This window comes from Castor canadensis, chromosome 7 (assembly GCF_047511655.1).
Source record: "Castor canadensis chromosome 7, mCasCan1.hap1v2, whole genome shotgun sequence".
Taxonomy (NCBI): Eukaryota; Metazoa; Chordata; class Mammalia; order Rodentia; family Castoridae; genus Castor; species Castor canadensis.
Genome location: NC_133392.1, coordinates 155258540 through 155285482, shown reverse-complemented (window position 1 = coordinate 155285482; position 26943 = coordinate 155258540). Strand labels below are relative to the sequence as shown.

The window sequence follows — 26943 nt, the reverse complement described above, 5'->3', positions numbered from 1 at the left end:
TGTCATTTATGTGCCCACCTGAAAAACAAACAAACAAATACTCAAACAGACCAAGCTAGTAAGGATGGGGATCATTTCAACTCCACTCAACTTCATTTCATTTCTGGCCAGCAGTGAGCACAGTGTACCTGCTTGGCCAGGCCTAGGGTGACCCTGACAGGCTAGTGGAGCTGGGGTCAGCTCTTCTGACTCATTCCCTAGGCCTCTAGCTCACTACTTGTTGGGACTTTCTCCCTTCCTCTGCTTAACAAAATGTTTTACTTGAGACACTCTGTAAGGACTCACTGTGGCCCAGGCTGGCCTGAAACAACACACTATCCTCCTGTCCCGCTGCCTCCTGAGTATTGGGGTTACAGGCAGGCGCCACCACACCTGGCTTCTTCCCTTCCTGTCCAATCACCTTTCATGAAATCTCCCTCCTCAGTCATCCTCAGTGGAAAATAATTTCTCATCTTTAAAAATTTCCACCTGGTTGGGTACAGTGGCTCATACTTATAATCCTAGCTATTTGGGAAGCTGAGATCAGGAGGCAAGCCCAGGCAAAGTTTTAGAGTCCACCTCCAAAATATGGATTGGATATGGCTCAAACAGTAGAGCTCCGCTTTGTAAGTGTGAAGACCTGAATTCAAATCCCAGTCCCACCAAAAAAAAAAAAAAAACCCCCAAAATTCTGCCTGTTCATTTTTGATAGTGGACTTTTAAAAAACCATTTTGGTAGGATCTGTTCTTTGTCCTTCAGTGTCCATGCCTTTTCCAAATTCTATACTCACAGAATCCTAAATTTTTAGCTGAGCACACAGATGATGGTAATAAGGACCTTTCCCAAGACGCCTTGCTGTGGCCATGTGACTAAATGCACACTTCCAATGGGAAGTTGGAAATGGATAGTATTCTTCTAGACAATGGGTAAAACAACAACAGGACACTGTATCATGAACCTCCATGCTACCTCTGGATTAAGTATGCTCAGAACAGGAGAGAGAAAACATCTCTTATTAAGGGGTAGAGTTTGGCTTTTCTGTCACTTGCAATCAGTCTAGTCCTAACTAATACAAACCCATCCCATAACCGGACAAGGCTGTTCTCTGCTCTTCTACTGGACAAGGAACTGTGATGGGCCACAGCAGTGTGACATTTGATTTAGGCTGGTAATCCCCCTGCCCACAACAAGTGTTGTACAAAGTTCATCCTCTTAATGATTTGTGGGATAAATTCCAGCAGGTTCATAGTTTAAGTATCTGTGAAAACAAAAATAATGGTTGGGCTGGGGGATGGCTCAGTTGTAGAGTGCTTATATAGCATGTACAAGACCCTGAGTTCGACTTTCAGCACTGCAAAGAAATAAAAAACGTGGTATTCTGACTCAATAGCTCATGTCCTGAGTTCAAACTCCAGTACTGCCCTGCCCAAAAAAGTTTGTTTCACAAATTTTTATAAGAATCTGTGAGCCAGGCACTGGTGCCTCATGCCTATAATTCTAGCTACTCAGGAAGCAGAGATCAGGAGGATAGCAGTTTGAAGCCAGCCTGGGCAAGTAGTTCACAAGACCCTATCTCAAAAAACCCATCACAAAAAGGGCTGGTGGAGTCTCAAGGTGTAGCCCCTGAGTTCCAGCCCCAGTACAGTGCTGAGTGTAGTGGTACATGCTCGTAATCCTAGCAATTGGGAGGCAGGGACAGAAGGATCATGAGTTTGAGGCTAGCCTGGGTTACATAGCAAGATCCTGTCTCAAAAAAAAAAGTTCTGGGCTGGTGGAGTGGCTCAAGTGTCAAAAGTGTCAAGTGGTAGACCCACCTGCCTAGGAGGCATGAGGCCCTGAGTTCAAACCCCAGTGCCACTACCAAAAAAAAAAAAAAAAAAAGGTCCGAAAAATGGAAACCCCTGTTTAATAACAGGAATTATCTAAATAAATTTTGATTGAGAAAAGTCTTATACTATAATTTTACTCATTTTGTGATGCTAGGGCTAAAACCCAGGGCTTTGTGTGCTAGGCAAATGCTGTGCCACTGTGTTCATCTTTTAAGTCATCTCTAGACTAGTTTTAATATTTACTATTTTGTTATACTATATTGTTTAGGGAACAAGAAAGAAATCCTGCACATGCAGTCCTGTACAGAGGCAGTGTTTTTAAAAAGAACTTTCTGAGGGTGATTGCACTCACAGATGTGGAACTGACTACAGCTGTATCTGTATGCACACATGTCAAAGTTCAACCCCATGTAGATTACAGATAATTAAAATTCCCAGTTTGAGTTTTTCTGTTTTCTACATTTCGTACAATGAGCATGCTGGTACTTTTTTTTCTTTCTCCAGTGCTTCAGCTCAAACCCAGGGCCTTGCACGTCAGGCAAGTAGAGCTACATTCCCTGCCCCAAATTTATTTTTCTAAAAAGGATGAGATAGGTTCAGGTGTGGTGATTCAGGCCTGTAATCTCCACACTTAGAGGCTGAGGCAGGAGGATTGAGAGTTTGAGGCCAGCTTGGGCTACACAGTGAGACCTTGTCTCAAAAAACCAAACAAACAAATCCCCCAAATCCAGGCACTTGGACTTCTCTTCTCAGCAGTGTTTACTGAGTAGTGTCAGCTGTGTTACCCGAAGGCCCCAGGCCCCTGGGAAGTCCCCCTGGTTCCTCCTCTGGTGACTATGGGTTTCTGTAGACTCCAGCACCCTCTGTGGGGGCACTTACCTCAGACACTCAACAGGATGGGACTGTTCTTGCCAGAGTTGTGGTGGTGGCAAAGAAAAATCAAGACGGTTTTCTTCCAATAGGAGTTAGTTTTAATGGTTTAAAAATGAGTATGTACAAAACCAGCACTGCCACTTGGTGTTTCTAGTCTCGCCATTCAGGGTTTCCTCCAACACTATCTCTTTGGCCAGTTGTGCCGGAATCCTCTGTAGAGAGCAGGAAAACCAGAGTTACCTCTGCAGGTCAGCTGGGAGTTGCAAGCCTTAGTGATGCTTGGATTGAAAGTGTGAGGCAGCAGAGCTGGTCACCAGGCAGTGCCTTTGGGGTGTGGCCCTAACTGCAGGGTCTACTTCTAGCATGAGGATTTTGTACTTTTCAACAAAAACATTCTTCAACAACCATGCCTGTGTAATGATTTTTGTCTCATTCCTAAGAAAAAGGCTGGTACAGGAAATTCCCACACAGATCTGTTCTAGGGTGACTCAAGAAATTATATTAACAAGATCTAAGAATGACTCCTGGGATGCAGTGAGTGGCTGTATAATAAGCAGCATGAGCGAATCATGTCCCCTCTGTTTCCCAAGTGACAGAGAGAGGGGCCTGCCTATGGCAGGGTCTCTCCCCTTGCCAGCAGAAGCCCCTAACCTGTACTCTGCTGCTGCTCCCCAGGGTGCAGAGCAGTGTAGGGACTTTCCCACTGGGACCACTGGCCTGGCTGCTACCACATACCTGTCTGATTTTCCATTTGGAAAGGACATGCTTTTGTTTCCCACTGATTGTTTAAGTTTTTTGGCTGCAATGCATTTCTGAAAAGAGAAGAACCATGTAAACTGGGTGACAACATTGACAACTAGATACACAAGAAAGCACCCTTGAGCTCACACAGCTGGTTGAGACCCCAGCATCCTAGTAATGCTTTGGGTTTCTGGCAGCTGACGCTCTCTGCACATTTCAGAAGCCAAGGCTGTGAGGCTGAACTATGACAGAGACAGGAGGGCTCCATGCAGCCCAGCCCCACACACCAGTTATACAGCACATTCAGCCCTGACTGGTCGACCTGATCTGCATGGCAAAGACGCAGGCTGGGCAGCACCAAAGGGTGTGCTTTCAGCCGGTGGCTGGCAATCCCTGGCAGCAAACAGAAAAAATAACCTCTAAAATTGCACAACAGTTTTCATAGTCTCTGCTTTTTTTAGGCTACTGGGACAGCTGGTGGACAGTCTACACCTGGGATGAAATGAAGCAAGGGAAAAGATACACAAAGAAAAGGGATTCCTAGCTGGATTATCTCAGCCAATGAGAGGGTCAAAAAGACGCCTGGAGGGCATGGGCCACTACTCCAGGTGCCTCCTTACCTTGCCAGATGCCATCTGCTTATTTGGGTCAAACTGGGAGGAGGGCTTGCATTTGCTGTCTCCTGAAAGGAAGAGGTAAGAGGCCAGCAATCACTTCACTGAGCTGACAAATCTGCTGGGCCTACGATGGGCCAGGGGCCTGGTGTTCAGTGAGTGCTGCCATCAGTTTGCCATCCCCTTGATGATGCCCTGGACTGCTCTGTTCCTAGCAGCTGCAGGCAGCTCCATGGCCAGGCTCCTCATACAGATCTGCTCCCAGGTCATTAGGGATGGTAGCCACTTGTGCACTAAAGAGGTGTGAGGCCACCATCAGTGATGTGGGCTCTGATAAAATGATTGTATGGACCTGTCCTGCTTTCCAGGTCTCCAAGGGCTGCATTGCTTCACAGGCAGCTATAGTCAGGAGTGCCATATGCAGCCTCTTCAGAGCAGATGGATCCTCCAGGTTAAGGGGTCACAGAATGTCCCCTCATGGGCTTTAGGTGCGATGACAATGGAGAACATTCCGCTGAGCCACAGTGGTTCCTAAGAGCCAGATCCTGGGAGAGCAGTAGGTCTGTCCCAAAACTGGTTTGCACCTTGTACTGGTCAGGGTTCACTCTTTGAGTGAGGTTGTTTATTCCTTCACTCTGGCTACCCTCCACTCCTACCCCCACCCCCACCCTGGGTGTTTCCTTATGGGATACAGTGTCCTTACCAGCAAAAGCCTTGAAGTCCGACTGGCTGTAGTCATAAGGGGTGAAATCACTTTGTGGTGGATCTGGGTTCTTCAGCTTCTTGGAGGTTTTGAGTCGTTTCTTCTCTTGTTTCTGTTCTGTGCTCCTTGGGTCACTTGTGGTTCTCTCTCTCTTCTTAGCAGCGTTTTCTAGCTGCAGGAGTGAGCATGCCCAGGGAGAGAAGCATGGGAAGGTGTGAGGGGAAGACCCTGTCTCCCTGGGACAGCGAGGATGCTGAGGGCCTTGTGAACACGTGGCACAGGCAGAGTTCAGTGTTTTTGTATTCTGGAGGATTTGCATCTACATGAGGCATCTTGGGATGGAACTCAGGTCTAATCATAGGTTCATTTATGCTTCATATACACCTACTTCACATAGACCAGGTAAGTTTATAGGATTACTTAAGTAATTTTGTGCAGGAAGTAAGGTTTCTTGGTGTGGGATTTTTCCATGTGTGGTATTATCAGTGTTCAGAAAGTACTGGATTTTTGGAGCATTTGAATTCAGATTAGGAAGACTCAACCTGAAATAGCTGAGGACTCCGGGGCTTTAGAGGTGGGGAAAGGTGCAGGGGCTGGGTGTGGGGACAGGCTGGAACTTAGTGATAATCACACTTTGCTGATAATGGTTGGAGGTTTCTAACTGGACAATGAGCATGAGGCTGCTTAAAAAAGGCAGGGGTTAAGAATGGAATTTCAAGGGCTTCAGGTGTGGTCTCTATGGCAGGGTGAGGCACAGTGGGCCTTAATGCCTTGAGCCACTGCTGCACCACAGACATGGAAGAAGTCCTCTAAGGGAATTACAGTGTCATCTTGTTTGAGGGAAAGGAAGTGCAGCAGGCACTAACTGACAAGCCAAGAGGAAAATGTAAACACATAATTTGAAGTGTAGGGTGAACCCTCATAAGCCAGTCAAGAGAATCTTGACCAGGTCCAGGGGTATCCATACCGCAGCCTGCTGTCGCACAGAGACTGTCTGTTCTGCTGTGGCTTTGAATTCCTCCTTTGCCTGTTCCCGGGCAGCTGCAAAGAGAACTGTCTGTGGAGTTGCTGGTGGGAATTGCCAGTTCTCTGTCCCCCGACCCACCTGCTCTTGGGGTGAGCCTAGCTGTCCCTGTCCCTCGCCACAGCTGCTGGGACTCAGCCCATGAGTTCTCACCTTCACCAGCATGCTCGATGATGCCCTGCCTGTTCCTTTCCTTGGGAGCCAGATCAAACACCTGCAGTCTCACTGTTATTGCTTTAAGGGCCCCAGTGTCAGGGGCCAGGACCAAAGCCCCTCCCTGCCCCCTCCAACTGGCTTCTCAGCCTCCCTCTGCTGCCTTCAGCAGCTCTACACTCCTTCCTTTCTCTCACACCCACATCCAACTCATTGCCAAATGCTCAGCAATTCTGTGTAAGTCCAGGCATGTCTCACTGCTGCCCCTGCTAGCATGTTGGTCACCTGGGTTCCTGTCATGAGTCCTAACCAGGTTCCTGCCCTACCCAATATTCTACTTTCCACACAGCACCCAGAGGGATCGTGGAGAAGGTTAAGTTAGCTCATGCCCCTCTGCTCAGAGACTGGAGGCTTCCAACTCACTCAGAGAAAAAGGCAGTTCTTCTATGGGCCTGCCTTCTCTCCTCATCTCCTCCCTCTCTTCCCCAGCCACTCTGCTCAGTCCCATAGGCCACTCTGCCACCTGCTACATGACCAGCAAGTTACCACTTGGGGCCTTGCACTCATTGTGCTGTTGGCCCTGAAATCATCCCTGAGATGGCTTGGTTTCTGCTCAACATCATGTTTAGTAGACCGCCTCTCTCACCACTGTCTAGTAACAGCAGCATACTCTGCCCAAGCCCAAGCATGCCCTCTCTCTCTCTGAATGCAACCTTCCTCCTTCCTGCCTCCAGACAGAACATGTTACTGGGTTACTGTTCACCCTGCCCCAGAAGGCAAGCTCCATGGGGCCAGGGCTGGACCTGTTCTGTGCACTGCTGTGTCTGGCACTTTGCTGAATGAATCAACAGATGGATGTGCTAGGCTGTCCTTCAACAAACAGGCAGGGAGAGAACATTACCTGTCTGATCAGCTGCCTTCTTCTTGGCAGTTTCTTTAGATTCTTTTTGGACTTGTACCTGGCTGGCCAGCTTCCAACGGTTGCTTATCTATAATGAAAACAGACATGACAAAAAACCCTCCAAAATTCAGCCGCCTACAAGTGCCTTACCTTTACTTGTGTGATGAGGCAACAGGAGGCAAGCAACCTGTTAACTACATGCATTCTAGGTCTTAAGTTCTAAACCTAAGGACACAACCCAAAACCTTCTGCTATCTATTTGTTCATTTTTTTTTAAATAAATTTTCTATTAGGATATATTCATTATACAGGGGGGATTCATAATGATAATTCCGATTAGACTCACAATGTACATTAGTTACACTGCCCCCATTGTCTCTCCCTCTCGGTCCCTTCTTCTATTTACATAAGCCTTAAGGGGGACAAAGTACAAATGTATTACAGGTCTTCACAGCCTGGAAACTTTCACATCTAATGTCTTACCCAATTCCCTCTGTAACCCTGGGACAAAGGTACTACTATCACCTTTCCTTTAGAGACAAGGAGACAGCAATAACTTGCCCCAGGGACATGGTCAGTATATGGTGAGCTGGGACTCAGGGTGTTTTCTTTATGCCCCGCCTACCCCCAATCTAGGTGCTCCAAAACGAGCATGGTAAAGAACGGACAGCTGTTCAATGTGCCACACCTAGTGGGAAGAAGGTGAGGCCCATCTGCCTCCCCATTTCTAAAACCAGCAGGTGAACACTCAACACGGAGGTGTTGCCTATGATAGGGCTGTGTTGCCAGGTCAAGGTAGCCTCCCACCCTTTTCATAGAGTGGACCTTTAGCTGGGCACCAATGGTTCATACCTGTAATCCTAGCTACTCAGGAGACAGAGATCAGGAGGATAACGGTTCCTAATGGTTTGAAGTCGCCCAGGGAAATAGTTCATGAGACCCTATCTCGAAAAAAACCCACCACAAAAAAAGGGCTGGTAGAGTGGCTCAAGGTGTAGGCCCTGAATTCAAGCCCTAGTACTGCCAAAAAAAAAAAAGGACCCTTCCTGCAGGGAGGAGGGAGGATTTTAGTCAACAAGCTGCTACCCAAGAACACCATATGGGATCCAGGGAGGGATGGTCTTTGTCATAATGCTACTAAAAACCAACCAAAGGAGTGTAAGACAGTTTTCAAATTTAAGCTGTCACTTTAAGATCCTTAAAGTGACAGTCATCTGTAAAAATGTATCAAGTTCTATATTAATACTTGTATACTTTAGCACTTTAATTAAAGCACAAAACTTTCTTGTTTTTGCAGTGCTAAGAGTTAAACCCAGGCTCTAGCACATACTTTATGGGTTCTCCACTCCTGGGCTCTGCCCACCCAGCTTGTTTCTTAAGAGGCTTCTCAGTGCTCTTGGAGTCTGGACTGAAATTCTTTACCTCTCTCTAGAAGCAATACTTAGAAAGGGCCTTTGTGTCCACTTTCAGGGATTCACAGAGGATCTGAACAAAGCCCATCCACATGGAGCCTACCTAAAACAGAAACCTGGCTCAAATCAAGAAGCCCTCTTTCCTTGGAAAGTCTCTTGTATGCAGGTAAGGTACCAAATCCACTTACTTCATAGATTTTTGAAGATGGGTCAAACTTTGCTGCCTGGGAGATGTGAGCCCGGTGATCTTTTGATGGCAGGAACTGCAGAGGGAAACAGTAATGGGAAACGCCAAGAGGTGGCATCTGGACCCAGTCAAAGACACTCAGACAGGGATGGTGCTGTCCCAGAAGGCCTCAACTCAGAATCCCAACTTGGATGACAGGGACAACTGACACACTTCTCCAGCTTCACCCTACAAAGACTTACTGCTCCTGTTTCAGGTGAAGGGCGTAGAGCTGCAGAAGGCCCTGTCAGCCTCACGCACACCAACCTCTACTCACCATCCTAAATGGGTTCTCAAAGGATTCCATTATGTTCTGGGCTTTTTTCTGTGCAACTGTCAATGGAGTCTTTCCATTTTCCTCAGCACTAGGTTCCTGCAGGGACAGATCAAAGCCCATTGCTTATAACCATGATCATGCCGTGGGATCAGGATGCAAGGGCAACAGTGATATTAGTATTAGTGGCTCCGTTTTTTTCAAGTTCTCCTGGGCCTGTATAGCACACAGTAATGGTGCAATCTATTTGTTGACTTGAATGCTCACAACATAGACATGAGTGCTCACCACCTTACTGCCCCTTACTGAGGCTTGCAGAGTCCACGGAAGTCTTATGGCTAACAGGGGCAGAGAAGGGATTTAAACCCAGGTGCAGATGGCCCAAGAATCTGAAGTCTTAAGTAACATTTGTGATTTAGTATTACATATCTTAATGGGGGAAACCAATGAAATTATGCAACAGAAAGTTGCTTTCAACTGGGTTCATAAATGTTGTGCTATCTTTTTGCTTAATTTGTAGGATTTTTTTTCTTGCGGTACTGGGGCTTGAACTCAGGGCCTAATACACCTTGAGCCACTCTACCAGCCCTATTTTTGTGATTTTTTTTTTTTTTTTTTTTTGAGATAGGGTCTTGTGACTATTTGCCTCGGCTGCCTTTGAACCACGATCCTCTTGATTTTTGCCTCCTGAGTAGCTAGAATTACTGTAGTTATTTTTGCTTGCAACCCAGTGCAGGGAGACTAAAGCCTCCTTCAGACTAAATGTGGCATGCACTTCCATATCAACGAACACTTCCTGAAGTTTATGCTGACAGACTTATGTGCTGTATCACCTTGGCAGTTCGTATTAACCATGTGGTCAGCTATGGCTCCTAGACAATTTTTCATGAATTGCTAAAGCAAAACCCAGTCTAAATTTATGTAATAACTTACAAAAGGAAGTTACAAAGCAGTACACTGTGCAGTGTCCTTTCATCTCCTTGGCTCAGCCTCAGCATTCTGATAGGGTGTAACACTGTAACCTTCTATACCACCCAGCTGTTTTATGGTTTGAACATTTACTAAGCTTCATGCTTGTTTTTATACAAGATAGATCATAACCTTGCTTCTCTTTCTTAGTTCTTTCTTTCTGAACATTATTATGGGTTTTCCTTCTCCCCACACCTGCTGTTTGCAGTAGTCAAGAGTTCAGTCTGTGCACTTCCCTTTTATCCTAACAAATGCACTTGTGCAGGCCTTCCCTTTACCAGGAGTCTAGAGCTCCAATCACTGGCAGAAATGAACAGTCCTTAAAGACACACAGGGAAGGCTGTGACGCCACCCAGTACACTTTCCAGGAACATGGCCTAGCCCAGGGAAGCCAGTTGGGTGGAGTCCTCCCAGAACGGATCACTGGAGCCTGTTTCAGGGTTGGGTAATAAGAACCTGCCCCTCGGGAGGGCCCGCAGCAGCTGCTCACTTCCTCTGAGGACCCAGAGCACAAAAATCAGGTTTCCATGTTTTCTCTTCTTCCCTAGAAGCTCATGAAGCCCATTCTGGGCGCAGGCAGGGAGGTCAGCGGAGCACTGCTGAGCTCAGCAGAGAGTGCGCTCACTGTTGGGCATCCAGATGAGTGGCTCCACTGCTGTGGCTGTATCTGAAAAACCCTCCATCTGTCACCTTGAGCCCATGCCCTCCTCCCCACCAGGCAACTTGTCCTGCAAGGTTTCTTCACATGGTGCTCACAAGAGAAGCCATGGCCACACGTGCAGATACCTCTTCCCACCTTCCTTTTGGCACTGGTCTTGAAGGTGCGTGCAACCCTCCAGGCAGACAGCCTGATAAACCCAGTACATCCCCAGGAATCCACAGTGCCTCTGTGAGTGTCCTATTACTCACATTAAATAACGTGATGATGGCTGTAGCAAGAAGGCATTTGGAGTCCAGCAAGGTCTCCTCTTTTCTGTCAGCAAAGAGGCTTGCCTGTTTCTGAGCTGGTACAGATCCTAGAGGCACAGAAGGCAGCGAGGTTAAAGTCAGGCTGAGCCAGCAGCTGGCCATGCCTCTTTGGTCTGGAGGCCGCCACCTTACCAACAGTTGAGGTGATCAGGGAGCTGTCTGGAGGAGCATGGGAGCAGTCATGAGGTCCAAAGAGAGTGTTCTCCAGTCTCTGCATTAAAGAGAACCCAAGCCACACAGAAAACTCACGAGCAGGCCAGGAGCCTCTGCCCAGCCGGGCAAGCACTGGCCTGTCAGGTTTGTTTGCACAGGCTTTGACAGGCAAGACAGCAGACGTGACAATGTACCTCAGCACTGGGCAGGGGTCCACTCTTCTTCACTCCAGCTGCAGCTTCAGACTAAGGAGGAAGGAAGGAAGGGAAAACTCAGGAAGGATGTATAAATGCGATGACACATTCTCCTCCATGGGGCTTGAGGGTCCAGAGATGCCCTTTCAATCCTGTACTTTTCAGGAATGTGACTGTGTGGTGACTGAGAATTACTTGGTGGATAGGCATCATGCCAAATGCCTGTAATCCCAGCTACTTAGGAGATGGAGATCGGGAGTATTGAGGTTTAAGGTCGGCCCTGGCAGAAAGTTAGTGAGACCCCCATCTCAACAAGTAAGCTAGGTATGGTTTCTCATGCTATCATCCCACCTACTCAGGAGAATGAGGTAGTAGGAATAAGGTCTGAGGCTGGCTCCAGGTAAAAAGTGAGATCCTATCTGAAAAATAACCAAAGCAAAAAGGACTGGGGGTGTGGTTCAAGCAGTAAAACACCTGCTTAGCAAGTACAAGGCCCTGAGTTCAAACCCCAGCACTGCCAGGAACAAAAATGAAGTACTCAGTGAGTGAGCGAACAGAACTCCTTATCACGATGAGGTGTGACACGAGGGCCCCAAGAGCTTGAAAGTGTCTTCTCTAGCAGCCAGGGCTCACTCTACTCAGACAAAACTGCACAGCTAAGACACACCATTTTCTGTTGTTTTTCTTTTTTGGCAATATTGGTAATTGAACCCAGGGCTTCACACGTGCTAGGCAAGCACTCTACCACTGAGCTACAATCCCAGCCCAGAAAGACATTTTAGCATGACAACTGCAGATACATTTACTTTTAGATTCTTCTTTGATTTTAAGTCTTTTTGGGTCAATAATCTTTCAAAAAATTCCAAGTATGATTTACCACATACTGACACTACTACTAAATTAGCACACGTGAAATTATCCTAATGAATCACAAAACAAAGCCTAGTGTGGTGGCATAAAGTTATAATCCCTGCACCTGGGAGGCGAAGACAGGAGGATCATGAGTTCAAGGGCAGCCTGGGATAGATAGCAAGACCCTGTCTCAAAACACAAACACAAACTACAAACCAAGTGAACACTTACTCAATTTATGCAATGAAGTGTTGCCCAATTACACAATGGAAAGTAAAGCCAATTAAGACGTTGCTAGGGAAGATCCCCCATTGGAGCCATGTGTGATTTTAACCCAGGCTATGCATTCTATACAGACAAATGTGTCTGTGTTTTCAGTGGGACGTCCCACGTAAGTTTGTCTAAACTTTAGTGCCTCTTTCACAAAATCAGCCTTTCTTAATTCTCATTTCCAGCAGGTTCTCCTGCCTTCCCTCTCACCTACGTTTTGAATTTGGGATCCCACCTCTACCATCAGCAAGTCTAACTGCTTCCAGGTGACACCTCTACAGTTCTTTGTGCTCACAAACAATGGGCAAGCCTCTTCCTCATTTGTTCCTCAGTCCCATTACCCTTTTCTTCTGAAGGCTGTCCTTTCAATTCTGTGACCACCACGCGCATAAGGGTGCAAACACTTCACAGGTAGACTACCACCAGGCCTCCACTGTGAGCTCCTGATGTACAGGTCCCCACTTCAACTTGGTTTGTCAGATTAACTGCCTCCCAAGAACAGTGAGTTGGCCCAGTCAGTAGACCTTACTTGCTGTCAGATCATTGAAGATAAGGTCATAAAATAAGAAGGTAAGTTTTAGCTCTTGACTATCATAAGGAAAATGCAGGGGTTGGGCTTGTAGCTCAGCAGTGCAGCACTTGTCCAGCATGTGAGAGGCTCTGAGTTCAAGGCCCAGAACCACAAAACAACAATGACAATAACAAAAGCAGCTAAAACCAAGAAAACACACCCACTACATTTCCAACCCTTGTTAACTTTTCAGGATTGTTTAGAATGGAGGCCAGCTTAAGGAGATAGGAGACTACAGGAGTAAAGTATCAGCTAGCAGACAGAACAGGCCTGCTGGGTTTGGGCCCTTGAGCAGAAATACTTTTTACCTTGAGCAGGGGCATCTCTCGAGCCTGCTGGATTAAGAGGTGCATCTCATTGATCTGCTGCCGAACAAGAGGCGGCACTGGGTTGCAGCAAGCTATGATGCCCTGAGGTTCCCTGAGGACAGGAAGACACACTCAGCTCATCACAGAAGCACAGTCCTTCAAGGTTTCCTGGTAATAGGGATCGGGCAGCCCAAGCCAGGAATGTGCACAGTGCTCTTGGCTATACCAGGCTCCCAGTGGATTCCTCGAGAGCCTGACTGCAAATAGGGAGAGCTGGAGATAAGCCCTTCAGCACTGAGGATTCTCAGCTTGGCAGGAGGGTGAACAACAGACCGTGCATTTTTATTCCTGCTTATACTTCAACTAATATGGTATAACATAAAATCATGAGCCCTTCATTTGGAAAAAGTACAGAGGAGAAAATCTGAGATGTTTCCTTTTCTGCAAGGGGCTGCCGTAGGCTCAGTGACTTTCCCTGAACCGGACACAGGCGCAACCAATGAAACATTCCATTCAGAAGTTTTGGTTCTTATATGGAAGCCCTCAGGCAGGAATTCTGAATTCCCTGGGCTTGCTGTCTTCCCAGCTTGGAACACTAATCCTCCATGAGTAAAGAGCCTTGGGTGATAGCAATCAGGATGCCTCCCTAAGGAAGTCAGAGCCTATTAGTCAGCTCTCACACTTACTTAGGCAGTTCTTCAGCTATCTTCAGCATCATATGGTTTGGCAGTACATATCTGGAACAAATCCACAACAGGATCACATTAAATCAGCTACCAAGTTCCATTAAATGCGATAATGAAGGCAAAAACAACCAGCCTTCTTAGAGAAAGAAGTCCCCACTTGCTGTCATCATTACCACTCAATCTAGAAGCAAGTATTAAAAGAACCTCAAATCCCTTACCCATAGCTCTCATCCTCCCTGCGAGCTGTTTTATCCCTCCAGGCAAACAGCAGCTGAAAGGCTGCCAGCTGCTGCGAGTTGAGATGCTTCTTTTGCTTCCGATACAGTTCAAGGTATGACTCATCCGTGAAGATAGGTTTGATGAATTTCTGCAAAGCATTAGAGAGTATTCAAGAGCAATGGAGCTGGGACAGTAGCTCAGTGTAGAGTGCTTGCCTAACATGCATGGAGCCCTGGGGTCCAGCCCCAGAACCGCACAAAAAAACAAAACCAAAAACAATGGAATAAAAATTGTATCCTGAGCTCTTCAAAAACATTTTACTCTTGACTTAATATAAAGTGCAAAGGCAAGAACTATAACTAAATCAGAAATGGAGCTTGAGTGGCGGGGTTTGTATTACGATGACATCATACCTTCAGACAGAGGTCCCTGCTCCGCTGCCATACCACTTGCAACTGGACTGGTTGGTCGTTGCCTCGTTCCCACAGCTCCAGCCTCATTTTGTCATAGATATAAAGCAGGTAATGGGTGTCATCCCGGGCATAACTGAGCATTTCTTCTGGCAGAGGGCTAGAGTTCCAACAGAGGACATGGCTTTACTGACCAGCAACCCAACTTGTCTATTCAGTGGATGCCGGAACTTTCTTGGGCCCTTCTGATTTCAAAGATTCTTCCCCAGCCAATACTATGGTCACACCACCACTCCTTGCATCTCAGTACCACACACCATAACTTCATCAGGTGGGTGGAAGAGGAAACATGGTGATGAGACAGTTCAAAGAAGAGCCCTTGGGGCTGAGGACACAGCTCAGTGATTGTGCCTAGCATGCTAGGACAGCACTCCTGCAGCACTCAGCCTGTGCTGGGCGCAGAGCCAGGGATCAGTAACAGGGAGTGCAAATTTTCTTCTGTGTTAGTACAAATACATTCTTTCTTTTCTTTTTGGTGGTACTCAGGTTTGAACTCAGGACCTCACCCTTGCTAGGCAGGCACTCTACCACTTGAGTCACTCTACCAGCCCTTTTTTGTACTGGTTTTTTTTTTTTGAGAAAGGGTCTTGTGGACTATCTGCCCAGGGCTGACTTCAAACTGCGATCCTCCTCATCTCTGCCTCCTGAGTAGCTAGGATTACGGGTGTGAGTCACAGATGCCCAGCTTTTCATTTTTTATATTTAGAAATTCTGGCATGTGGAAATGTCGAAAAGCTCAGTGGATGTTTGTATGACAGCTGTGCTCCAAGGGAGGCAGCTAGCCATGGAAAGTGACCAAGCTGGGCTGAGCTTCCAGAAAGCAAGGCAAAATGTGCAATACAGACAAATCACTTGTGCACCTTACCCTGCTCTCACACTTCTAGGGCACCATCTCACACAGTTACAAATTATCGCTGCCTAAGAGCTGAGTTGCAAATGAGATTGGCATAGGCCAACGCTGACTGGTTATGTCTTCCCAATCACTGTCTCCAGGAAGCAGAGTGTAGCAGTCAGCCTAATGCAAACTCCACCTAAAATTTACCATCCTAAAACTTCTCACTGCTTCGTGCTACAGAAAACAGTGAGAAACCACTGTTAAACTGAACATAGGCCTCTATGGGCAAGAAGTTACCAAGCTGCCTGACTTTTTTCTGTCACCCACGCTTTCCCATCGTGCACAGACTGACCGTATCCTCCAGTCTGCCAGCTGATACTGTTTGTTTGACTCCACGCTGCAGTATAGTCTCAGCAGGTGATCAAGCGAGTGCCGGCCCAGGTTGAGAAGGCGTGCCGCCTGGTGGGTGTCAAACATGTTTACCACATACAACCCAAAGTCTTTCTGTAGCCACTCTATATCAGAGTCAGCACCATGGAACACCTGAAAACAACATCAAAGCTATGTATGTAGTATACACCAGCTCAGCCCACTTGCCTATCTCCTTAGCTAATACTGCTTCTAGATTATCAAACACTGGAATTAGATAGAAGCCAGCATGAAGATCAAGATTCCTTTAAGTTGGGCTGCAGTCTTTGTCTATGCTCCTACTTGCACAGTGATAAGGACTGAAGCTGTTTCCAGTCAACGATAAGGAGAAACAGCTCTCTCAGCTCCAAGTGTGTCCTTGGTGCAAGCAATCCTGATGGTCTGAGCTCACTGCAGCAGTCATTAACATGACTCACGCCTCTACTGGTAACAAGCTACATGTTAGCTGTTCCTATGGGGTGTAGAGATGAGTGGTTTAGCATGTGAAACCTTATGGCAGGAGAAGAGATGATTTCTCTCAACTCTCTTGTGACTAAGTTGGAAGAAGGAATCTTTCCTCACAGACAGGAGCCAGATAGGACCGGCTCACCTTAACGACAGAGGGGTCTGTGAAGCTCTCATTGAGGATGTACATGTCACTGCGAAGCTCCAGGGTGTCTATGATGAAGTCTTCTGTGCGGGTGGAAATTTGCATCAGGCAGGTCAGTCCTAGGAAGCTCCTGTAGGAGTGGTGCTGAAGCACATATAAAGAGGGAAGAACAGGGAAATATGGTTTTATTAGGCTTTTCTTTACCAGGTTTTTTTTTTTTTTTTTTGGTACTGAGGATTGCACCTAGGCCCTCCAGCTCCAGCATGCTAAACATGTGCTCTACTTTTGGGCTACATCCCAGCCCCTACCTTACCAATTTTGAAAAGTCAGCTATATAGCAAAGTTACATGATTACTTTATTCAAAAAAAAAAAAAAAAAAAAAAGAGATAAAAATTAGTGCTAACTTTATGCTTCTTGAGTAAGATGACCTCACAGAAAATGTAAAAATTTCACTCAAGGTCAATTACAAGATACCTCTAGCTGGGCGCCAGTGGCTCACGCCTGTAATCCTAGCTACTCAGGAGGCAGAGATCAGGAGGATGGCGGTTCAAAGCCAGCCTAGGGTAAATAGTTCGTGAAACCCTGTCTTGGAAAAAAACCGAGAGAGTTGGCATAGTGGCTCAAGTGTCTACCAAGCATGAGGCCCTGAGTTCAAACCCCAGTATTGTGACCCCAAAACAAAACGAAAAGCCAAGATACCTCCAAATCTACTGCAAATTCTTTGCAACTTAAGAGCTTTTCATTGAGTTCCACAAGTTCATCCAGGGAGGATACAAAATGGCATGGGGTTTCCTCTACAGGTCTGTATAACTGGATCAAGAAAGTAGTGAGAAAGAGAGGAACATTAGAAACCACTCCCACTAAAATATAAAATGAACTATAAGTCCAAAAAGTGCCCCAAAGTCATAAATTCCTAAGCTATTCAAGGAAAGCCAACATTGCATCAAATAATCTTGTGATTGATTCTTCTTCTCAGGCTGCTCAGACACTACCACGAAACAAGGGCTGGGCACTAACCTGGGGTTGTGGCTTTTGAAGTACTGAGTCTGGTGGAGTAAAGTGATCGAGTTCATACTGATAAGGATGTGCGAACCTGAGTAAATAAAACAAAAATAAACCTTTCTAAGCTGGCAGAGTGGCTCAGGTGGTACACTGTCTGCCTAGTAAGCATGAGGCCCTGAGTTCAAGCCCCAGTACTACCAAAAAAAAAAGAAAAAAAAACAAAAAACTTTTTGATTAATTCCATGATTCAAAGGGGGAACAACTGCTCTCATACAAGGTGTAAAAACAAATGAGAAAAGGCCACTGTGAAAATATCTTCCCTTGATAAAAACATCATTATTGCCAGGATTATTCAAGTGCATCAAATCAATCAGGAGACACCTGACGACCAGTGTGGTACGGTAGTTAAAATCTGCTCACCCAAGCAGCTTTGTACACATCTGAGCATTTGCAAAGGCTGTGTAGTTGGTGTTGTAGACAATACAAAAATGATATATAATTCCTTGTGGTTTGGAATACAAACTTTTCAAGTTAGAGAGAAAGGGGCAAATATTGGTTGGCCCTGAGCTAAATGTTCTATTTCCTCTGTTCCTCAGTCTTGTATTTGCATACAATCAGAGCCTCTGGTGAACTTCTTGAGGCAGTGCTATCTTGCATTTGCTTTATTTATCCAATACTTGGTGATGACCTTGCAGTGCAGAGCTGGGGCCGAAGGAATGGATGCTCACACAGACTCCTGTTGTATGTGAGGAAAAAGCCAATACTCATAAAGTTTTATCATCTTTATTCATTATACTGAAGTCCACTGGTCAACTTTTTTTTGATGCTGGGGATTTAATCTAGGGTCTCCAGCATGCTAGATGCACACTTTTATTATTGAGCTACTCAGCTGGCCCATTTGTCTGTTCTAAGTGAAGTTTATTTTTTTGGTATTTTGAGACAGGGTCTTGCTATATAACCCAGGCAGGCCTTGAACTCACAATACTCCTGCTTCAGCCTCCTGAACACTAAGATTACAAGTGTGCACCATCATGCCTGGCTTAAGCACATTTTCCAAATATGCTCATGCTGACAATGAGTGAACAATGTCCTTTCCTTACTGAATTCCTCAGTGAACGTTACCTTACTGTAGGAGTCCCCACCTAATAAAAAAGGCAGAGTGGTACAAAGGAAAGGCAATTGTAAGAAAACCAGGTTTGAAGTGTGAGTGCTATGGAAATGAGCACCTGTAATCTTGTTCTCATGTCTATAAAATGGGGTGAGAACATGTGCTGTACCTTGGGAGAGTGGGGTGGGTCACGTGGAGCAATGCTGTGTAGAAGGCTCCATTGCTAAGACCCACGTAAGGGCGAGGTGAAAGTTCCGCACTCTTCAGACTTTTTCTAGTACACAGTTTGCAAAGGTAAAACCAAGTAAAAGTGTCAAGAGGTGGGTGGAAAACTTAGACACAGGCAAACACTTACATGTCCTGCTCAACTTGCTGGGTTCTCTGCTGATGGATGAAATCTGCTAAGGCAGGGGGGACATCCAAGTCCTCAGGACGGTCCTGTGGGCGTTCCCTCCTTTCTTTAGAGAGAGCTAGAGACCCAAGCAGTGACAAAAACACCATCACACAGGGACAGGCACCTTTGTGTCATTTCTAGTTTTACAGAAGGTAATGGCTTCTCTGAAGAAAGAAGGTAGCAGAGAGGCCCTGGCCCTTTCTGCGTTTTGAAGGAAAGACTGAAACACAGGTAGTGTATGTGGTGCTTACCCTGAGGGAGAGGTTTCTGAGCATTGGGTTTGACAAAGATTTTAGGAAGAAATGGCGTGTTGGAATTGTCAATCTTCTCTCGAAATTTGAGCTGAGGTCGAATGATGTTTTTTGCATGAAGCAGTCGGAAAGTTTCAGATTTTGCTTTTTTGCCGTATTCTCCCGCCTATAATCAATGCACACATATGTTGTAACATAGCAAGAGCTGAGTTAGAGAAGCAAATCCTAGTGCACGTCTTCCATGGAGACAAGAACACTGCAATAGCCATGCATTTAGAAAGTGCATGGATGTGAGAGTAGGGTGTGATGTGGAGAAGACAATGGGATTAGGTGTGCGTTCATGAGAACAAGATAACTGGGCAGTGGCCAGTTCTGTGTCCAGTTAGTTAGAGCAGAAATGCAAATTTGAATGAGCAAAAGTCCAGCTGCAAAGCTGACATTTGGAACTCTTAATTTTTTAAGACTTCACCTTTCGGTTCCAGCTGGACACTATTGTTTTGGGGACTTGCAATCCTGCAGGGAGGACAGGCTGTTGATGTTTATTCACACCTGATGCTTCATCCAGTAAGATACCCTAAGAATAGGAGTGGTATTAGGTTTGTATCTTCCTTTTGAGGCAAACAGAGTTAATTACCTGACATCTTAAAGAAATATATTCACGGAATTATTTATAAGCAATTAGAACACGTATGAATAGAGGAATGCAAATATCAAATCATGTACACCATACATAATTCAATTCTGATTTGTCAATTAAAAATGAATGTGGAATACTGTATGAAGGGGATTAATGTCTCATGCCAAGCAATAAAAGCATTATTTACTCAAAGACAAGTAGGGCAGTAACTACCCACTCTCAAACCCTGACTTCCTTCCTTCCTTCCTCCGTCCCTCCTCTCTCAGTTGCAGTACTGGGGTTTGAACTCAGGGCCTACACCCATGAACTACTCCACTAGCCCTTTCTTTGTGATAGCTTTTTTTTTTTTCAAGATAGGATCTCACAAACTATTTGTCCAGGTTGGCTTCAAACCTCAATCCTCCTGATCTCTGCCTCCTGAGAAGCTAGGATTATAGACATGAGTTACCTGGTGCCTGGCTTGATTTTTTTTTCGGTACTGGGGCTTGAACTCAGGGCCTTCACCTTGAGCCATTCTGTTAGTCCTTTTTGTGATGGGTATTTTCGAGATAGGGTCTCCCGAACTATTTGCCTAGGCTGGCTTCGAACCACAATCCTCCTGACCTCGCCTCCTGAGTAGCTAGGATTACAGGCATGAGCCACTGGCGCCCAGCCTGGTTTGATTTTTTTTTACAGGTCTAAAATGGACTGAGAATCCCAAATAACTTATCAGTGTGATATGGCCACTAAAACAAAAGTAACTAGAGTTGTCTTCAAAATATCTCTGAGTATATTCACTGGGCATGGTGGTATGTGCCTGTAATTCCAGCACTTGGGAGGCTGAGGCAGAAGAATCAGGTTTGAGGCCAACTGGACTACACAGTGAGATCATGTCTCAAAAAAAAAAGACTGCATACATTAGACACAGACGGGAGTACAGCTCAGTGGCACAGCGTTGCCTAGAACGCATGGGGCTCTAGGTTTGACTCCCAGCACCACACACACACACACAGAAGCAGTATTCAGAACCAGAAGGAAGGTGGTGGTGATTAGTGTGTACTGGCAAAGCAGGTGTGGGATATCAGTTTGGGTACTCCTAACAGACGTATACCCAGGTAACAGCTGATAATGTGGCAGGACTTGGAGCAAATACTGAGGTATGTATGGATGGGCATTAAACGAGGGAAGAGGTGGCGTCCTGGGTTAGGACAGCAAGATTTCAGTATCTCCAGGACTGTCAGAGCTTGAAGGCTAGATTTATTTTCGATGATCTCTGTATTTCTGTAATGTTTTGCTAGGGAATTAGGCACAAGCTGATAGTAAGCTAGACAGGATAATACACATCTTCCAATCCCGTGGAGAATGTGAATAATAGTAAAAATGGACTAAATTTTGGTGGCGCTAGTACAGAGGCTTCTTCTTTTGCAACACAAATATGATTTGTAAATCTAGAAGGTAAATGTGTGATCAGACACTTGAAAAACAGTTTTCCACAGGAAGTTTTTTTTTTTAAGGGTAGTGATATTTTGTTGATGTCTCTTTTTTCTTTTTCTTTTAGCAATACCAGGGGTTAGCCACTCCACCAGCCTAAAAGTAATGATATTTTGAAGACTACTATGGTTGTTTTTGAGTAAAACAATGCCAACTCTCAAAATGGAATGTTACTATTGGTAAGAAATATTATTCATTTTCTAAAGTGCCTGTGTTACTCTTTGTATTTTAATATAAAAGTGTTTCCTTTGCTAGGTAAGTGTACAGTGAAATACTCACCACTCTCTCCAGAATCACATCATTCGTATCAACTAGTAAATCAAATTTGTCCTCCAACTCAGTCACTTTACTTCGATCCTTGATGTTACTACGACACCCATGGTACTGCATTACCTTGCTCATGCTGAGGAAAGGACAGCCACAGTCAGTGTGAATACCTTTATTCACCTGTTTACAATTTTGGGGAAAATACCCTTTGATGAAATTAAAGAATCACTCTTACAGCAACCTTCAAATAGTGCCTGGGGCCTGGGGGTATACCTTGGTGGATCAAGGCCCCGGGTTCCACCACCAACCAACGAACAAACAGTTCCTGTAGGTCAGTGCTAAAGATGTATGTAAACAAGAACAAACACATAATTTGTGATTCAAAGTATTAAGAAAAAATCCTACAAGTTATGTCCCAGTAAGAGATGTTCAAACTGCTTTTGCTAAAAAACCTGGACTCCTTATATGGGCACACGAATTAAATAAACCAGAGAAAAGCTTGGCATCCCTGCCTCTACCCTGTTGTCTTTTGCTCTGAGCCATTCTCTCTGTAGCCACCTTGTAATCAAGGAAGGACAGGAATGATCAGTAATATCTTTATGACAAAGGACTGAAATTTCCTTTAAGGAACAGAAGAGTCTTGTAGGACAGACCACCTCTCCAAATTGAGGAAAACTGCCTGGAATTATAAGGGTGTACCCTGCAGCAGGAGCAATCATCTCATGGGAACCAGATTATTCCCCTCAAGTGATGACAGCAATAATATCTTCTCCAGAGCCCCTCTCAGAACCCTCAGACTGAGATAATGGTCAACCAAAACACACCTGCAACTGGGACTGTTTAACTGTGCACACCTTTTGTCCCCTGTCCCCAGTTCTTTTGTCTATTTAAGCCTATCGCTCATGTCTGTACCCTGAAGACAGCTGAAGATGGGCTGAGTGCTTACTCTGCTTCTTCCCACGGCATGTCCCGAGCTGTGTAATAAACCTTTCTCTGTCTTCATCATGCCTCTTTACTAGGTATGTAGGGGTGAGTAACTGGACCTGCCATGTGAAATCACAGGAGTTTGGACCTGGGGACCAAAACTCTAGTTTCATCCTTAATCAATTCACTATATCTTGCCAGACTGCTTTTCTTCATCTGTTAATTGCAGAGAGAAATTACCTCAAACCCTTTTTTCCTGGAGGTACTGGGGCTTGAAGTCAGGACCTTGAACTTTGTAGGCAAACACACTATCACTTAAACCATGCCCCAGTTCTCAAAACTTCTTTAAATTCTAAAATATATGACAGTGTGTAAATAATGTTTACTGCATTCCTTGTTTTAACATAGCAAATCTTGGAGTTCCTCTAATTCTGTCACGCAACAGTTAAATAAAATTGATGTCTATGTCCTATCTGTCATACTACATTTATTTTCAAGCCCAATATTAATTCAAGAAGATTTGTTGGCTAAAAGTGCAAAAGTCAATACATATGTTAAAAGTTAAACTAAGGGACTGGAGGTGTGCTTCAAAAAAAGGTCAAGTGTGTGCTTTGCCAGTATGAGCCGAATTCAAACTCCAGTCCCACCAAAAAAAAAAAAAAAAAGAAGCTAGAGTAAAAATTTATCAAGTAATATGTTCCTAATGGAAAAATTATTGTCTCATTTTCATGTTTTATTATTCTTTACAGCACAAAAAATGATTATGAAGAAGCAAATTTCAGGAAAAATTATGTATGTCCTTATTTTCATTTCTCTTATCAACATAAGAAAACAATCTATAGTACTTACCACTGAAGCAGCCTGTCTCCCTGTGTTTCACAAAATGCCTGGAAGCCAGGAAAACTTCGGTAAAAATCGTATTCATCGCCAAACTGTGGTAGGCCCCCAGATGCCTTGGTGACTGCCACCACTGACCCAAGAGCAAACTGTCAAAACCCAGAAAAGACAGCATGTTTAAAACATGGATCATTCGGCAAACCACTTTTTTAAAAATCTGCTGTATACACAGCTCATTTTGCTAAATGCTGAAGGCATCCAATCAGTATCCATCCAATAAATACTCATTCAGCATGACTACTCCAAACCTATTCTGGACCATGAGGATTCGATGGTTAACACAAAACCAAGTTGGACGCTTATATTCTTGGTAGACTGGGAAAAGACAGAACAAATACAGACACTGTCATATAGTCCTTAACAACAGAAACATCGTCAGGTGATTTTTCATACAATCTTATGGGGCTGCTGTCATCTATGTAATGTGGTCTGTGTGGCTCATGACTGCATAATACGACTAATATTTATATTGGCCTGGGTTGCCAGTGGCTCACACCTGTAATCCTAGCTACTTGGGAGGCTGACATTGAGAGGATCACAGTTTGAGGCCAGAGGGGCAAATAGTTCCTGAGACTCCATCTCCAAAACAATCAGAGCAAAATGAACTGGGGTGTGACTCAAGTGGTAGAGCACCTGCTTTGCAAGTGGAAAGACCTGAGTTCAAATCCCAGTTTACAAAAAACAAACAAAAGCCCAACAAAATCAGGTAGTGTCTGGCATATGAATGCTATCATTATTACTCCGGTTCAGACCATGAGCTTTTGTATAGGAATTTATTATATTTTTGTGTTTTTATCTTGAGGAACATCTATAAACAATACAAGCATATTCTAGATACTTTTGTAACCAAGTTATAACCTCTGGTTCAGTTAGAACCATTTAGTTCTGTCTCTCCTTTTTATTTGGTGGTTATTAGGCCAGGGCTGGCCTGGCCCAATGATCCTTCTAAGGAACTAGGTTTACAGGCATGAGCCACCAGCACCTGACTGCACTGTGAGTTTTATTAATGTTTCCCAAGTAAAAAAATGAGACAAAATAGGTGGGGAACTAAGCCTTGGTGTGGCTGGTATGCAGTGGCTTGTATGGCCCAACACCACACAATCAGGACCACAGCTAGTGGTCCAGAATTATTGAGAACCAACTAAAAACAAATTATCTACCCTAAATTAGGTACAACACGAGTGGAGTTTCCAAGAATTAGTAATGCAGACTTACAAACCATCTTACATCCATGGCTTCCTAAGCACTCTGAACGAAGTGTAAACCCAATTTTCGTTTGTTGTGTGCAAGCTGCGTCATACAAATAGTTTGAATGAACCCCGTATTCCTTCAAGGAGGCACTGGTAAACGTGCTTTGGCGCCTGGTCAGGAGAGGCTCGGTGGCGGTTGTGACAGGTGATATTTAAATGCCCGAGGGCGTGGGATCAGAGAGGGAAGAGGGGCCACTCCGGCCGGGCATGGCAAGGTTGGGAAGGTGGCCAGGTGGTCCCGGGAGAAGCGAGATCGCGAGGGCAGGGCACGTGAGATGACAAGCAAGACCCCATTAACCCCACCCCACCCTCGAACCCGGACCCAGTTTCCGCACTCCGGGCTGCGGGGCTTGCGCGAGGGGCGCCGTCCCCGGAGTCTGCTTGCGGCCGAGCGTCGGGCTGGGCTCTGCAGCGCCGCTCCGAAGCCCCGACGGCTCCCGGCCAGGACGGGGACGTCCCGAGGGGGACCCGACTCACCTTCACAAAGCTGTCTGCGTCCGGGAAGCCCGGCAGCACCATCTCCCCGTCGGGCTTGGTCTCGCTGGTCGCCAACGGGCCCTTGGGCTCCCGGAGACTGGGAGGCGCCATCTTCCCGACCCGCGAAGTTCTTCTCGCGAGAATCTCTGTCGGCGCGAGGCGCGCGTACCGCGCATGTGCGGAGGCCGAGCTTTCCCGAGCACGAGGTGGAGGGAGTTGGGAGCCTCCGCCCTGGGTGGCCCAATAGGGAGCCTTACGTTTTTCTTTAGCCTCATGCAGTGTTCCCGCGTTTAAAGAGCTTGTCTGCGCTGGGCGTGGTGGCGCATGCCTGTCATACAGCATTAGGGCATGTAGTGGGACCCGATCTCAAAAACACAAAAACAGGAGAGGAAAAATAGTTTACCTAAGTGTTCAATAATGGTATTCAGAATATCCTACTAACAGGATACTTGGATTCCATCTTCCCCCCACTCCCCACTCCCACTTTTCAGTAGCCACCCTTTCTTTTTTGTGGTACTGTTGCGGAAATGACGAGCTGAGATAGGGGACACTGAGGCAGATTAGCAGGAAGCAATGTTTACTGTGCTGGCACAGACCCAGTGGACGACTCCTGTCCAAAGGCTGAGCCCTGAGGACAAAGGGGTCTCACCTCATATACCCTTGCAAGCAGGGTACAGAAGCAAAGAGCAAAGCTCAACCCACATATGGCTGCATGTGACTTCATTGGCTATTTCATTTTCCCAGTGCTAGGTGACCTTCATGTTTCAATTCTTTTAAGTTTTCTCTCTCTGCTTTGCCATCCCCTCCCCCTGTCGTTAGGGGTGCTTCATTCAGGTGGAGTTGAGATTTGAAACTCAGTTTTTGACACTACAGCTTTGAACCCCTCTGGTACTGGGTTTGAATCAGGGCTTTCTACCTCTTGAGCCATACCTCCAGTCTATTTTACTCTGGTTATTTTGGACATGGATCTCCAGAAACATTTACTCAGGCTGGCCTCAAACCACAATTCTCTGGATCTCAGCTTCCCAAGTAGCTAGGATTACAGACGTGATCTACCATGCCTGGTTTACCTTTTCTTTCCCAGGGGTACTTCATTCAGGTGGAGTTGAGATTTGAAACTCAGTTTTTGACACTACAGCTTTGAACCCCTCTGGTACTGGAGGTTCAACCTAGGGCCTCCCACTTTACCACTTGAAATATGCCTCCAACCCTTTTTGTTGTTGTTGTTGTTGTTGTTTTGTGGTACGGGGGTTTGAACTCAGGGCCTACACCCTGAGCCAGGAGCCACTCCACCAGCCCTTTTTTTTTGTGAATTTTTTTTTCAAGATAGATAGGGTCTCATAAACTATTTTCCTGGGCTGGCTTTGAAGCATGATCCTCCTGATCTCTGCCTCCTTGAGTAGCTAGGATTACAGGTGTGAGCCACAGGCACCCGGCTCAGCCCTTTTGTTTTTTAAACAGGATCTCGATAATTTTGCATGGGCTGGTCTTGACCTCCTCTTGCCTCTTCCTCCCAGATAGCTGTAATTACAGATATGAACCACCACACCCAGCTCAGCCTTTTTTTCTCTTTTTTCTGCAGTAAAAGTAAAGTTTATTAGGAAAGGAATTTAGTATAACAGGATAAAAGTGGGGGGAGAAATGGGGAAAAAAGGGAAACATTTTATGTTTCCCATGCAGGAAATGGGAGTAGACTCCTCAGCCTTGATTCTTAAAAACATCCTTATAAACGACTGCTTGAGTTCTAAGGCCCAGCTTCTGGAACCTTATGAATACAAGGATTTTGAGTCATCTTGCACTCATCCTTCCTTCACATAGGGTTACATACCTTATGGTAAATGTCTGTTTACTTGTCTTGGACAGAATAGGTAGTTCAATTAATCAAATATTTCTCAGGGTGAGCTGGGCGCCAGGGGCTCATGCCTATAAACCTCACTACTTGGGAGGCTGAGATTGGGAGGATGGCAGTTCAAGACCAGCCTAGGTGAATAATTTGTGAGACCACCTCATCTCCAAAAATA

General features: G+C 45.5%; 1 protein-coding gene and 1 long non-coding RNA gene across 2 annotated transcripts; one reads left to right on the top strand and one right to left on the bottom strand.

Annotated features, from left to right (window-relative positions):
- Positions 1 to 2757: 2757 nt before the first annotated feature.
- Exosc10 (exosome component 10) lies at positions 2758 to 25133 on the bottom strand. The gene is made up of 25 exons (XM_020168598.2): positions 24923 to 25133; positions 23148 to 23284; positions 21387 to 21510; positions 19470 to 19574; positions 19001 to 19166; positions 18711 to 18825; positions 17263 to 17338; positions 16945 to 17055; positions 16245 to 16388; positions 15579 to 15769; positions 14335 to 14491; positions 13921 to 14069; positions 13703 to 13753; positions 13017 to 13128; positions 11016 to 11066; positions 10801 to 10879; positions 10609 to 10715; positions 8734 to 8829; positions 8419 to 8493; positions 6819 to 6906; positions 5708 to 5781; positions 4741 to 4912; positions 4044 to 4105; positions 3418 to 3494; positions 2758 to 2894 (listed from the first exon to the last, which is right to left on the bottom strand). Exons 1-25 carry the CDS (start codon positions 25031 to 25033, stop codon positions 2864 to 2866), a joined length of 2661 nt encoding a protein of 886 aa, XP_020024187.2. The 5' UTR covers positions 25034 to 25133; the 3' UTR covers positions 2758 to 2863.
- Positions 4907 to 21696, top strand: LOC141425039 (uncharacterized). The gene is made up of 3 exons (XR_012450121.1): positions 4907 to 5142; positions 8289 to 8396; positions 21175 to 21696. It is a non-coding gene; the product is annotated as an uncharacterized lncRNA (long non-coding RNA).
- Positions 25134 to 26943: the final 1810 nt, after the last annotated feature.

What these genes read in the sequence shown, in the direction of transcription:
- Exosc10 (XM_020168598.2), bottom strand. Translation starts at nt 25,033, where the DNA reads ATGGCGCCTCCCAGTCTCCGGGAGCCCAAGGGCCCGTTGGCGACCAGC. An exon ending in TGTCCAGCTGGAACCGAAAG is followed by an intron (nt 19,167 to 19,469) that starts GTGAAGTCTTAA and finishes CATTGATTATAG; the next exon opens with GCGGGAGAATACGGCAAAAA. An exon ending in CTGTGCGACAGCAGGCTGCG is followed by an intron (nt 4,913 to 5,707) that starts GTATGGATACCC and finishes TCACTCCTGCAG; the next exon opens with CTAGAAAACGCTGCTAAGAA.